The 13,275-nt window shown below is 41.5% G+C and overlaps 1 protein-coding gene across 1 annotated transcript; it reads right to left on the bottom strand.

The window, feature by feature from the left end:
- Positions 1 to 1,337: 1,337 nt before the first annotated feature.
- Positions 1,338 to 7,750, bottom strand: ZNF367 (zinc finger protein 367). The gene is made up of 5 exons (XM_081942480.1): positions 7,110 to 7,750; positions 6,168 to 6,318; positions 4,299 to 4,418; positions 3,823 to 3,961; positions 1,338 to 3,555 (listed from the first exon to the last, which is right to left on the bottom strand). Exons 1-5 carry the CDS (start codon positions 7,491 to 7,493, stop codon positions 3,318 to 3,320), a joined length of 1,032 nt encoding a protein of 343 aa, XP_081798606.1. The 5' UTR covers positions 7,494 to 7,750; the 3' UTR covers positions 1,338 to 3,317.
- Between the last annotated feature and the right edge of the window lie 5,525 nt (positions 7,751 to 13,275).

Here is a 13,275-nt window from a genome sequence, read left to right as displayed (position 1 = left end):
GCTAAATTGATTGTTAGCAGCCATCTCTTATGGAAAAATGAAAACTTTTTTCTACTATGTACCACTTTACAGTAAATTCATTGTTTGAAAAAAGGCAAATAAAAGCATTTTTGCCAGAGCAGCCTCCTTATTAGTTTTTAGTCAGGTGATTGGAAGTGCAGCTACCCAGAACGTTTTCTTTAAATATTCATTTCCTATCTTTTTATATATAAAGCAAAAGTTTCCACCACCACAAATATGACATTAGCACAAAACAAGGAACTGCTAGGAAAGGTGACAACTGCACTCCCATAATCTCAGCATTTGTTATAAATGCCAGAATGGTTTTTTTTCCACATTAGATACCCCATTGGTTCCACAGTTCAAACTTGTTGCTGCTTCGCCACCACATCTGGATCACTGCCACAGTAATTATTTTCCTCTGAAAGGTTGTCAAGCCAACCTTTCAAGGCCAAGCCAAGCCAAAAAGTAGATACCATTGAGATTCCAGGAATGCTACTTCATTATTCTTCATTGTTAGGCTGTATTAAGAGTTTTGAAGCTTGGTCAAGTTTTTCTGTCCCATCAAACAAAATCAAGACAGGAGTTTCTTTCTTATACTTCTATTTTGGTCTTCTACAAGTCCTAGGTTAACGTCTTGCTCTTTTCTTCTCCCTTTAATGGTTTCTCAAAATACAGCCTTACAAAATACAACTTTACGTTCCTTCAGATGCTGTGGGATACGGGAGTCATTGGTTAATCTGCTAATCCATAGTTTGCATGATCATGATTCACTGAATAAATTATATATGTTGTCAACATTGTTTTGGGATAAAGTATAGCTCATTTGCTAAGGTAGCTTGGGGTTTTATGCAAATAGATGCTATAAATAATTCAAAATTCTGTACTTGTCTTAATTAGAAAACTGGATTAATTCAGACTCTGAATGTAAATTTATCATTTACATAATATAAAAATTCTAAATTGACTGTAGTTTGGAAAAAAATGCAATTAAAAAACCCTAAAATGTCTATATTGTAACTTGTAAAAAACACAAATGCAGTTAGAAATTAGGAAAACAATAAACCACAAAGCATCAGAATCCCAGTTTATATTGATGGTATCAACATTTGGCATAGTGAATTAGAATTTTTTTAAAAATATATGTCCAAAGCTTTCCACAATGAAAATTTAAATTGAAGGATTTATTTTTTTCAATCAAAATAGTTATCAAATATTAAATTATCAAAATAATTGTTAAAAGATATCTGCAGAGATTTGTCCAGGAATTTGGGAGGAGTTTATGACATATTCAAAGATCTCTACACTGCAATGAGAATTCATGACATTACCATGAATACAGATGTAAAATCCAGGCAACATTTATTCAAAGCTTTATAGAATTACAGCATTTTAACTCGTGCCAGAAGTACAGCTGAATCATACACAGCAGAGAATTCTTGAACTTCCATTTTTTTTAAATCCAACTTTTTACAAATGGTTATCTGGAGTTTTTTTTTGCCCAAAGATGTATTTTATACATAATTGGTAAAGCAGCTTGACTTGCCTATAGCTAGGCAGAATGTGTTTTAAGTAAATACATATTTTCAATATGCATTCAGTGTAAATAAAATATTGAATTGGGGGGGAATGTTTGTGCATCATCAAACTAGGCCTTACTTTCATAGCTGGGCAATAGAATCATAAATTTACTCCTACAATGGCATCAACTGGATTTCATGAAGTGCAAATGCCATTCTCCACTACTAAATCAGATTCAGAGAAAGCATCAAAGTTTACATTGATTTTCTAAATGCTTTAATATAACTTTAAATGTAGCCCAAAGGTCAAAGTTGAAGTGCTTTGTTTTAAGGATGAAGGTTTCAGAAAAAGCTAACAACCTCCAAAATAAAACTATGTCAAATGTATAAACTTGCACTAACTTTCTGGTTTTATAGCCATTTGCCATATTAATATATAATTCTAAGATATCAAAGTATAGATGGAACTAGGGAATAAAAACCATCTAGTACTAGCTTGGGCATTGAAAAAAGTTATTTTGATAAATATCACTGATTTTATGTTCTTATGCCAGAAGCCTTGACTCTTCCTAAAAACAGAAATGTTAACCTATAATGCACTTGTATTGTTTATACAGGCAGTTAACAAGGCACACATCTGGCATATGATAAATTACTTAAAACTATTTCTAATGTATACCACTAGAACTTTTGTTTTCCTTTAAGTGATCAAAAGCACTAAGTGCTGTACTACATCTTCACTTAGGGAAAGAATAGCCTAAACATCTCACACTTGTAACTACTGCTGAAAGCTACAATTAGTGAAAACAACTTGGCATTTAAATTTCAATTAAAATAATAAGGTGTCATCACGCAAAAAACAAACAAACAAACAAAACACCCCAAACCCTATCTGCGAGAAAATGCGGGAAGCAACATTTTAGTGTTTGCTAGTGAAATTCTAAAATATTCTTAAAAACCAATGCTACCCTGTAAATATCTCCATGAACAAAACACAAATGCCATTGTTGTAGGGTTTAAGAGCTCTGACTGAAACCCATACTGGATGTTACTACAATGCCTAGAATTTGCAAGAGTAATCACTCCGTTATAGAAGAGTCCAACAATGTGCAAATATTCCCACATTTATAATGGGAATAGTAAGTGCTGCTCAACCAAAAGAACTGTAAGGTATCTATCCATAAAAGCAAAGTCAGCCTCCATGTCAGCAGTCACAAAGAAGATTTTAAATGAAAATCTATCCAATTAATCTATTCTGCCATAAAATTAAGACATTCTAACATCTGTCAGTAATATTAGATAAAATATCTTCAAAACAGCATGGGTACATCAATGATTACATCTAATTTAAAACAAAATCTATTAATTTGCTTTGAATGTATGTACCATTATTCCCATACAGGTTCAGAAAGTGCTTCCTGTGAGAACTGAAATAAAGAATGACTGGCATCCCAACTTTAAACACTGTTTTTATGGAAGCAAATATCACTGGTTGCGGTGACTTACTTCCATGCAACTGTGATTAAAAGCACCCTAACCTTGCAAATCTAGCTTTCTGTAAGTTGATCATGTTATACACTGCATCATACAATCTCCTATTTACAAAATACTTTAAAAGCTTTATCATATAAAAAGTGCAATTCTTTTACCCCGTTTTCTAGGGTAACAACATTCTTCATAAATTCTATATAATAGCAGCGTATGGAAGCCAATAAGGTGCTTAGCTTATGCCAGAAGCTAATTGGTTTAAATAACAAAATTCAGTACATTTTGTTAATCCACACTCCAGTTCTTCTATTACTGTCGCAGTGGGGCTCCGGCCAAGTTGGCAAGCTCAATGAGTGCCAGTGCCCCATGTAAGCGTTCACGCTGTTCTTGAAGGCGGCTACAAAGGGATGAATGAGCAGTATTTTTTTCCTCCTCTTCCTCATCTTCAGACTGAAGATATTCCATGGGATCTTGCTGTTCCTGGTCAGGCTTATGAATAGATTTATTTTTCAACACAGGAGTGCGTTGTTCTCTCATTTCCCAATACCTGTTAATAAAGATAAAATTGACCATTAGAAAACCTAAAATATTGAAATAATACTGAAATATTATTGCCAACTAGTTCCTAAATTAAGACAAACAGTTGTTTCAGTGTAAGCAATTCTCCTCTCCCATCTGACTCTTGAGGTAATAAAGAATAGAAAGCTTTTATTAGCATCCTGGCCATGGTTAAACAGAATACAGAACTGTTAGTTAACAAATGACTTTTCAATCTCTTTCAATTCTTAATGCTGTATTTTATGTAAATACGTACTTTGCCAGCCATTCAGCAACAGCTTTGTTGTCTGCAGTTTGCTTTTTGTTCAGTCTATCTGTAGGTTCTTCTCGTCTTAATTTTGCATATGGATGCTTGGGACAATGGCGGTTTGCATGTGTGAATCTGCTTATACATCCTTAATTGAAGAAAGTATCAGTCAGAAATATTGTTAAGACTAAACACCCCCCAAACAGAAATAGACGAGGAATTTATCTGTTGTCAGTTAATTTGATTTCTGAAGGAACACAGAAAAGTGAGTTTATTTTTGAAATCTGCCCCTTCCCAACTTATGTAGTAAGGTTTTTTAAAACTATATTGCTTAGAGGCTGTCATGTTTTTCCAAACTATTCATGCCTAAACATAGGATACCTGGTTCTAGTAAAATAAGTTAAAAACTAGGAAATTTTGTTGGCTTATTTTCAAAGACATTTATTCACTGCAGTTTGAATGAAAGCAATTTTCTCATGACTCACCATTTTCTGCACAGACAAAAGGCTTCTCTCCTGTATGGAGACGCTGATGTGTTTTAAGTTGCCCACTCTGAACAAAAGCTTTCCCACACTCTGGGTAATCACACAAATAAGGTCTTTCACCTAAGGGGGGGAAAAATCCCTATCTTGAGTTTCTTCCAGGAATTTCTTGCATAAAATAAACGAAGTCCTAATTATGCTAAAATTTGCCAGAACTTGTCTGAGTTGTGTTGCAGATAGACCTCAACTTGCAAATATTTAATGGCAGTTCAAAGTTATGACAGTGCTGAAAAAAAATCACCTATGACCTATTTTCGAAATTACAATTGGTGCACCACCTGTCCAGTCACATGATCACAATTCAGGTACTTGGCAACAGCTCACATTTATGATGATCACATGATCATGAGCTAAAATCTCCATCGCTTCTGACAAGCAGTCAATTGGGGAAGGCAGATTTGCTTAATGGTGTGTGCAATTCATTTAATGTGACTCTCTTAATATAATAAAAATGGTTGTAAAATTGAGTCCAGTCATGTGATGATTTGCTTACTGACCACATCACTTACTGACCAAAATTCTGGTCCCAACTATGCCAAAGGTGTTCTTTTCAAGAGGCAACTGGACTTTGTTTTTCGTTGAAGACTTTTGCTTCTCATCCAATAAGCTTCTTCAGCTCTAACTGGATGGTGGGGAATGGAAGGATTTATATCACTTGCACAGTTAGTTATTTGCATTCTTTTAGAGTAGATGAGGCCACTCTGAGGTTTATCTGCTTACTCAGGATCACCTAGTAGTACAAATGGTTGTGGAGCCTTCTTGGAACTGCTGAAAGGACTGTGTTGCACAGGCCTATCAAACTGGTGGCCTGCAGGCCAGATACGTCATGCACAGGCCATGCCCACCCCGACTCTGCAAAAGCAAAAAACATCTGGATACATCACAATCCGGCCCATGACGTGATTGAATTTAACACCTGTGGTGTTGTAGACTTCGGATAGATGCGATATTCCTTCCCTTCTGACGAGAGAGGGATGTTCAATTTTGACATAGATAGTGTCTTTGACCCCTCTTTCAAACCAGTTGTCCTCTGTTACTGTCTTCAAGAGTGGCATTTGTCTTTAAATGCAGATGGACTGCTGAGTCTTATCCTGATGGGTTTGTTCTCAACTCTAGGTCCCAACTGTGGTTTGAAGTTGAGGATTATCTGCATTGTTTTTTTAACTCTTTTCATTACTTTGAAAAGATGCTAAAAATCTGAGACAGCCCAACTAAAGGGGTTTTCTTTTGCAAGTATGCTGTTAATCCTTTTTCTAGACCATTTAAAGACTTTTTTCGGTAAAACAAACTTCCTATCACAGCCTCTTGAAAAAATGTTGCATTTATATACAATAAATTGTCGGCAAGAAATAAAATTCCAAATTAAGCTCTAAGGCATGAACAGAATAAATTTCATGAAAATTAAGCACATGCATTTAGTTGAAAATTAAATATATATTAAATACAACTTTATTCTTTATAATACTATAGTGCTTATAAGTATTTAGCTAGCTCTTTAATAGCTGAAAATTCTAAGGAACTAAAAAGACATTCATGGGATTATTGCTTCTTCCTATCAATGGAAAAACACAATCCACATGACACCCTAATCCCAATTCACATTATTTCAAGGTGTAACAAAACAACATGGGCAATACAGATCTTATTGTATTGTACTGAGGTGAATAACTTTTGATCTATGAGTGTTCACTGTCAGGTCCCATTTTATTCAAAATCTGAGGGTTACAGCATGTCCGGAACTAAGTTATTGCATGAAAAATAATTCTAAAGTAGTGGGTCTAATAAGAGATATTGTTTGTGCACTCCACTTACCAGTATGAGTTCTTTTGTGTGCCTGCAAAGACTTCTCTCTTGGAAAAACTCTGTTGCAGACATTACAACGTATTCTGCTAGATGAATGCTCTCCCTCGCTTATTAGATCTCGGACTGTCTCTGCTCTTGGTCGGCCTCTTCTAATCCCATCCTAGTAAATTAAAAAGTCTGTTAACAATCTAAAACAAGTACTATATAGTACATTTTATTTTAAAATATCTTTTCTTCTTTCACATATATACTGCATATATTGTGTGTGAAAGAGAAGAAAATATATTTCTTAAGTCATAAAGAACTAGTTAGAGCATTATATGGGATGCAGTCCTAATTCAGAGGGCTCTTATCCATTGCAGGTGCTGTACACATAAACCTTCTTTAGTTTTTGTGATGCTAAAGAACCTGCACCTCCCTTGACACAGCACTGGATATAAGATGCTCTTAAGATGCAATAAAATAAAATAAAGGAACTGGTTGAGATGACACCGCTGCTTCTTGTTGAGAGGGAACATTCAGGGGGCGGCAACTTTTTAAATAGCCTGTCTCAACTACCGCAAATTTTAGTTATCCCATAGTAGAAAAGCGCATCCGCCCAGAATTAAATGAGGGAAGAGCGGGGGGGGGGGAGAAGAATCGGGGGGTCGGACTCGGGGGGCCAAGAGCGCGGGAAGCACGCGCGCCACCCGCCTCGCCGGAGCATCTTGCGCGCGCGGCCGACATTTAAATGAAAGGATGTTTTTGGCGCGCGGAGGTGTCGTCATCGGGGGGGCGAATCACCCGCGGAAATGACTTAACTGCAACCCCGCGAGACGCTCGGGAGCGAAAGGGGCGGGGGGCCCCGGGCTCCAAATAAGGTTCCTTTTAAACCGAAGCCCTTTTCCGTCAACCGTCTCTTCCCACGCTTCTCCTTCCCACAACCCCCGCCCGCTGTCTGGGCTCACTCACCCTCAAGTGCCCGTTGCTCCCAGTACCGCTGTCGGGGCTTCCCGCTTCTTCGTCGTCTCCTGCGGAGCGCTCCACGGCGCTCCGGAGCCCTCCGCCGTTGCCTCCTCCTCCTCCTCCCTCGCGGAGAGGCTGAGATGCGGCGGGCGGAGGAGGGCTGAGGGTGACGTTGTGCGCGTTCTCCCCCCAGTGCCATGGGTAGACCATGAAGTCGCTGAAGCCCGGGCTGGTAGGGATGGGTGGCGGCTGCACGGGCACGCGGGCGGGATCCTCGCTGCTGGTGAGCGGCGGCTTGACTGGGGTGGTTTTGATGACCGAGACCAAGACGCGCTTCGGGGAGCTTCCCGGACACACGATAACGGGTGGAGGGCCCGGCAGCTCAGACATGCTGCGTCGGTCCGAGATTCTTTTGCTTCTCGATCCGCGGGTCGCTGGTACTGCTTGTAACCCCCGGGCGGCTGCTTCCCTCGGCTTTTTCCTTTGGCCGAAAAGGAGCGCCTCAGGTGTGCATGACAGGAGGACTCCTTCGTGGAGATGCCAACTCCGTTGCAGTCTCTGCCCGGCTGTCGGAAGCAATCGCGACTTCTCACCATTCAGCAGCGGTAACCCCCGACCACCGCTCCCGAGCCCTAGACTTTCCCGCGTTACATTTCGCGCCTGGGCGGAACCAATAGTCGAATCGGCTGCCCACGTCATTGGAGTGACAGCGCCTCCCAGCCAATAATTAAGGAAGGTAGCACCTATCACCCTCGGTCCAAAGGCGGACCGCTTAGAAAAAAGATGTGCTGGGCGCGGCTTCGGGGCATTCGGGTTCATCCATTGGCTGACATTTTGTGACACCAGCCAACAGAATTCGAAAGTTGCCTGGGAAGGCGGGCCGCCGGTATTCATCAAAGCCGGCCTCCATCTTTCCCCATGCGAACGGTCTGATTATGAGCGGGAGGACTTGGCTGGAGGGAGCATCTCTTCTGGTGGTAGGGAAAATATACCGCAAGCGTATTTTTGCAGCAGACGTTTGGATCCAGATTTTGCCAAAGATCCCTCAAGCTCAACTTTCAAGGCGCGCTGTGCCGAGGTACCATGTGATCTCTTAATCACGTGATCTATTTAAAGAGCAGAGTGCGGGAACAGTAAACACGAATTGAAACTTCAGGAGCTGTTCAGTTTACCACGAGAGACTGAAAAAACGCGGGAGCGAAGTCTTCCGCGTAAACAGTACAAGCGTGCTTTAATTTTAAAACCTGTCCTCGGCCCATAAGGTTATCTAGTCTGAGACTTTTGACATCCTTTTGGCTCGGCTATTCACACTTACCCTTTCTCATCCAAGCATATTAAATGTCTTTGTCCGGAATGTGTCAATATCTGAAATAAGATCTGGCGTGCTGAAACATGCCCTGTTATGTAAAAACTGGATTATTGGAATGTGTTCTGTTTGGAGGCGCTTTTGAGGAACGTTTGGAAACTGCAACTGAGTCAGAATGAAAACAGTCGAAAAGCTGGTTGGGTGCTTGCGGAATTATATCAAAGTTTGCCTTGCCAATGCAATGATGATTACTTACCTGCTTTGGAGCAACTTCAGATTTTATAATGATTTGAAGTTATAAAGATTTATACCTGAACCTTTTATTGATATCTTTTCTCACATTAATCCTGCTGCTCTCTACTATTGGATGAAAAGCCTTTATTTTTTTTCTAATGATAGAAAGATTAAAATTGCCTTGCTAGTTCCATCTTACGCTACCATTTCATTTTTCAAACTGGCCAATCATGCCTTAGGGTTGCTTGAAAGCAGGAGATGGAGATTTAACCACTTGTTCTCCAATTGATTTTGGAAACATGCTGCAGAAGTGTCTGCAGAGAAGTAAAAATGACAGTCACAACTCTATGGTTGTAATCTTTACCCCTTAGCTGTGTGTATTCTAAACCCGGGTAACAATGAGTCTTCAAGATTAATAGCATTCATTGCAAGGACTGCAATGGCCTGTATCAGAGGTGGCATTCAGCAGGTTTTGATCAGTTCTGGAGAACTGGTAGTGGAAATTTTGAGTAGTTCGGAGAACCGGCAAATACCACCTCTGACTAGCCACGCCCCCATCTATTCTCTGCCTCCCGAGTCCCAGCTGATCAGGAGGAAATGGGGATTTTACAGTATCCTTCCCCTGCCACGCCCACCAAGCCATGCCCACAAAACCAGCAGTAAAATTTTTGAATCCCATCACTGGCCTGTATGTAGGAAAAATAGGCAGAAGCCTAGCAGGCCACATCTATGAACACAAACCAGCAGTCATAAGACATGAAAACTCATGAACAGACATAACCATAGTTTCAAATGGGAAACAATGAACATCCTAAACCAAGCCAAGTCAAAAAACGCTAGAGAATTCCTCTAAGCCTGGCACTCTGACAATTCAGCCATCAACAGAACATGGTGAACCAGGGAAACATCAAGACCACTCCCACCAACACTGACAGGGCAAGCCAATAGTATATATACAGCGATGGCAAACCTTTTTTGGTTCACTGCCATAAGGGGGGGAGCGCAGGGGGGTCATGTGTTGCATTATGGGTGCGGCACACGCATGAGAGGCACCCCCCATTTTTGCATGCTTTTTTCATTCAAAACAGCCTCCCCTCCCCCCTGTAGGCCCTCCAGAGGCTTCAGGGACCTTCAGGAGGCTAAAAAGGACGCTACAAGCAAACCGGAAGTTGCTTCCCTGAAGCCTCTGGGGGGCTTAAACTGTCCCTACGAGCAAACTGGAAGTGACTTCCGGTTTGCTTGTAGGGTCCTTTTTAGTCTTCCCGAGGCTTCAGGGAAGCTTCCTGAAGGTCCCTGAAGCCTCCATAGGACTTAAACCAACCCTACGAGCAGACCGGAAGTCCGTTCCCGAACTTCCGGTTTGCCCATAGGGCCGTTTTTTTGTGCTCCTGAGGCTTCAGGGAAGCTCCTGAAGCCTCCGGAGGGCATCCGGCGGGGGGAGGCTCTTTTCGCCCTCCCCGGGCCCTTATAAAGCCTCTGGAGCCTGGGGAGGGCGAAAAATTGCTTTTAAAAATGCTGAACTCAGCTGACAGGGCAACGCTTCGCGTGCCCTGACAAATGACTCCGCGTGCCACCTATGGCACGCGTGCCATAGGTTCTCCATCCCAGGTATATAAAATGGAAGCAAACCCCACTCCCTACTAGTATTGATTGTATTACCTAATTTGGTAATGAAACAGCTGCAGGAAAAGTTCAGAGCATCAAGGACCCCACACTAATAGATCTACAGGTCATCACAATGATGAAGAAACCATGTGAATGCAGTGACATCACAAGGCAAATATCAGTGTTTGTTTTTGTATTTGATTTCAGATGCAGGTAGGTAGATTATGTACTTTGCCTTGTCATGCCAAAAATATATATTTCCTCAGTCTGCCCATGCCTCTGTTGATATTTTTCAGCATATACCTTTAGTTGGAAAGGTGTGTGCGTGCGTGCGTGCGTGCGTGCGTGCGTGCGTGCGTGCGTGCACCCTGGATAATAAGCCCAATCAAGCTTTTGATCGCATGTGCGAAAATAAGCCCACCCCCAAAAATAAGCCCTCCCTGAAAATATTGCAACACAGCAGCAAGCATGAGGTGACCACACTTGCTGCCTCCTGTACCTTAAAAATAATAAGACCTCCCTCAAAATAAGGCGAAGTGCTTATTTTGGGGGCATCAAAAGAAAATAAGACCCTGTCTTATTTTCGGGAAAACTTGTGTGTGTGTGTGCATGTATATGTATATATGTATACACATACTATATATTATATGGATTTTTTTCCTTTTAAAAAACTCATTTTATGATTTTATATTATGATTTTGGTTGCAGATAACTGCTATGACTTACATTGCTAACCTCAGAAGGGCAGGATATAAATAATTATATAATACGGTAAAATTTTATATAATAAAAATATAATAAAATCTGTTTAACATACTAGAATTTGTCATAGTTCAGGTGTAATGGACAAATCCCAAATAATAAATTCCATCAACTAGCATTTTTAATGCTGCTGGGAAGATCAAGGGAATGAATGGGTGTGTCAGTGGGAAGATTAGAAGCAGTAAAGCAAGTGAAAATATTGTGTTGATAGGTGCAGTCAGATATGCTTCCATGATATCGATGTAATAGCAGTGGCAAGGTGCTTTCCTTAATTCTCACAATTTAGCAAAATGACTTAGGCTTGATTTTGTAGAGTCTGGGAAGACTTTCCTGCTCCCTAAGAACAAGCAACTTGGTTCTTCCTGGCTCTCTTCACGGCAGCCAAGGGATGTGCTGCACAAAATGGCAACTACAAACCAAGTTTTGTTGGTTTGGGAGAGCCTGGTTCATATTTTTACATTCATGCAAAATGACATATGGATTTAAGAAGTATGAACAGAAGTATCTTTAATGGAAACCCCTTCCTCTCAACAAATTGTCAAATTGTCAAATTCACACACACACACACACACACACATATATATATGTGTGTGTGTGTGTGTGTGTGTGTGTGTATATATATATATATATATATATATATATATATATATATGTGTGTGTGTATATATATATATGTATATGTATGTATGTGTGTGTGTGTGTATATATATATATATATATATATATATATATATATATATATATATATATATATATATATATATATATATATATATATATATATATATATATATATATATATATATATATATATATATATATATATATATATTTATTTATTTCTTAGATTTTTAGACCGCCCCTCTCCCAAAAAGGGACTCGGGGCGGTGTACAGTCAATATAATAAAATCATTCATAATAATTAAATACATTTAAACTACATTTAAGATACATTTGGAGGGGGAAATAGGCTGTACTAAGAAATAAATAATTCTAATCTTAAAACATCACAATTAAAACCCCAAACCCTAAAATAAAATAAATCCCTGGGAGGTAAAACTAAGAAAGTGCCAGGCCAGCTGATTGAAACAGGTGAGTCTTTAACTTTTGCCGGAAGGAACGGAGGTCGGTGGTAGTTCGAATGTCTGGGGGGAGGTCATTCCAGAGGGTTGGGCCCATCACAGAGAAGGATCTACTCCTAGGTGTCGCCCGCTGGCATTGACTAGCAGACGGCACCAGGAGGAGCCCCTCTCTGTGTGAGCGGATAGGTCGCAGGGACGTGTGTGGTAGGATGCGATCCTGCAGGTAACTAGGTCCTCTGCCATGGAGCGCTTTAAAGATGGTGATCAATACCTTGAAACGCACCCGAAAGGCCACAGGTAGCCAGTGCAGCTCGCGCAGGAGAGGTGTTACGTGGGAGTAACGTGTACTTCCCATAATAACCCGCGCGGCTGCGTTCTGAACTAGCTGCAGTCTCCGGATGCGTCCCAAGGGAAGCCCCATGTAGAGGGCATTGCAGTAGTCCAGGCGAGACGTCACCAGCGCATGAGTGACCGTGCGCAGGGCACTCCGGTCCAGTAGGGGGCGCAATTGGCGCACCAGGCGAACCTGGTGGAACGCCCCCCTTGCCACGGCTGCCACATGGTCCTCCATTGACAGCCGGGCATCAAGGAGGACGCCCAAATTGCGCGCCCGCTCCACAGGGGACAATTGTTCGCCCCCTATGGCCAGCGATGGAGTCAGCTGGCTGAACCGAGGTGCCGGTAACCACAGCCACTCGGTCTTGGAGGGGTTGAGTTTGAGTCTGTTGTCCCCCATCCAGACCCCGACGGCTTCCAAACACCGGGACATCACTTCGACAGCCTCGTTGGGGTGGTTTGGGGTTGAAATATACAGCTGAGTATCATCAGCGTAAAGATGGTACTCAACCCCAAAACCACGGATGATCTCACCCAGCGGCTTCACATATGCGTTGAACAGGAGAGGCGAGAGGACCGACCCCTGTGGCACCCCACAAGTGAGTGGCCTCAGGGACGATCTCTGCCCCCCTGTCAACACACATTGCTTCCGGTCGGAGAGGTAGGAGCCGAACCACCGCAAAACGGTGCCTCCGACTCCCATCCCCTCCAACCGGGGCAATAGGATACCATGGTCGATGGTATCAAAAGCCGCCGAGAGGTCTAATAGGACCAGGATAGAGGAGCAACCCCTATCTCTGGCCCTCCAGAGATCATCCACCAAGGCGACCAAGGCTGTCTCGGTGCT

This window comes from Natrix helvetica (genome assembly GCF_964273705.1).
Source record: "Natrix helvetica genome assembly, chromosome: 2".
In the NCBI taxonomy this organism is placed as follows: Eukaryota; Metazoa; Chordata; class Lepidosauria; order Squamata; family Natricidae; genus Natrix; species Natrix helvetica.
Note: the sequence above shows the minus strand (reverse complement) of the source record. Positions and strands in the feature narration are given on the sequence as shown.

Bases quoted from the DNA above. Each gene is read 5' to 3' on its own strand.
- ZNF367 (XM_081942480.1), bottom strand. From the start codon at position 7,493: ATGTCTGAGCTGCCGGGCCCTCCACCCGTTATCGTGTGTCCGGGAAGC. The intron at 3,962-4,298 runs GTGAGTCATGAG...TCTTCAATTAAG, and splicing joins TTTTGTCTGTGCAGAAAATG to GATGTATAAGCAGATTCACA. The intron at 3,556-3,822 runs GTACGTATTTAC...CTTTATTAACAG, and splicing joins GTTGCTGAATGGCTGGCAAA to GTATTGGGAAATGAGAGAAC.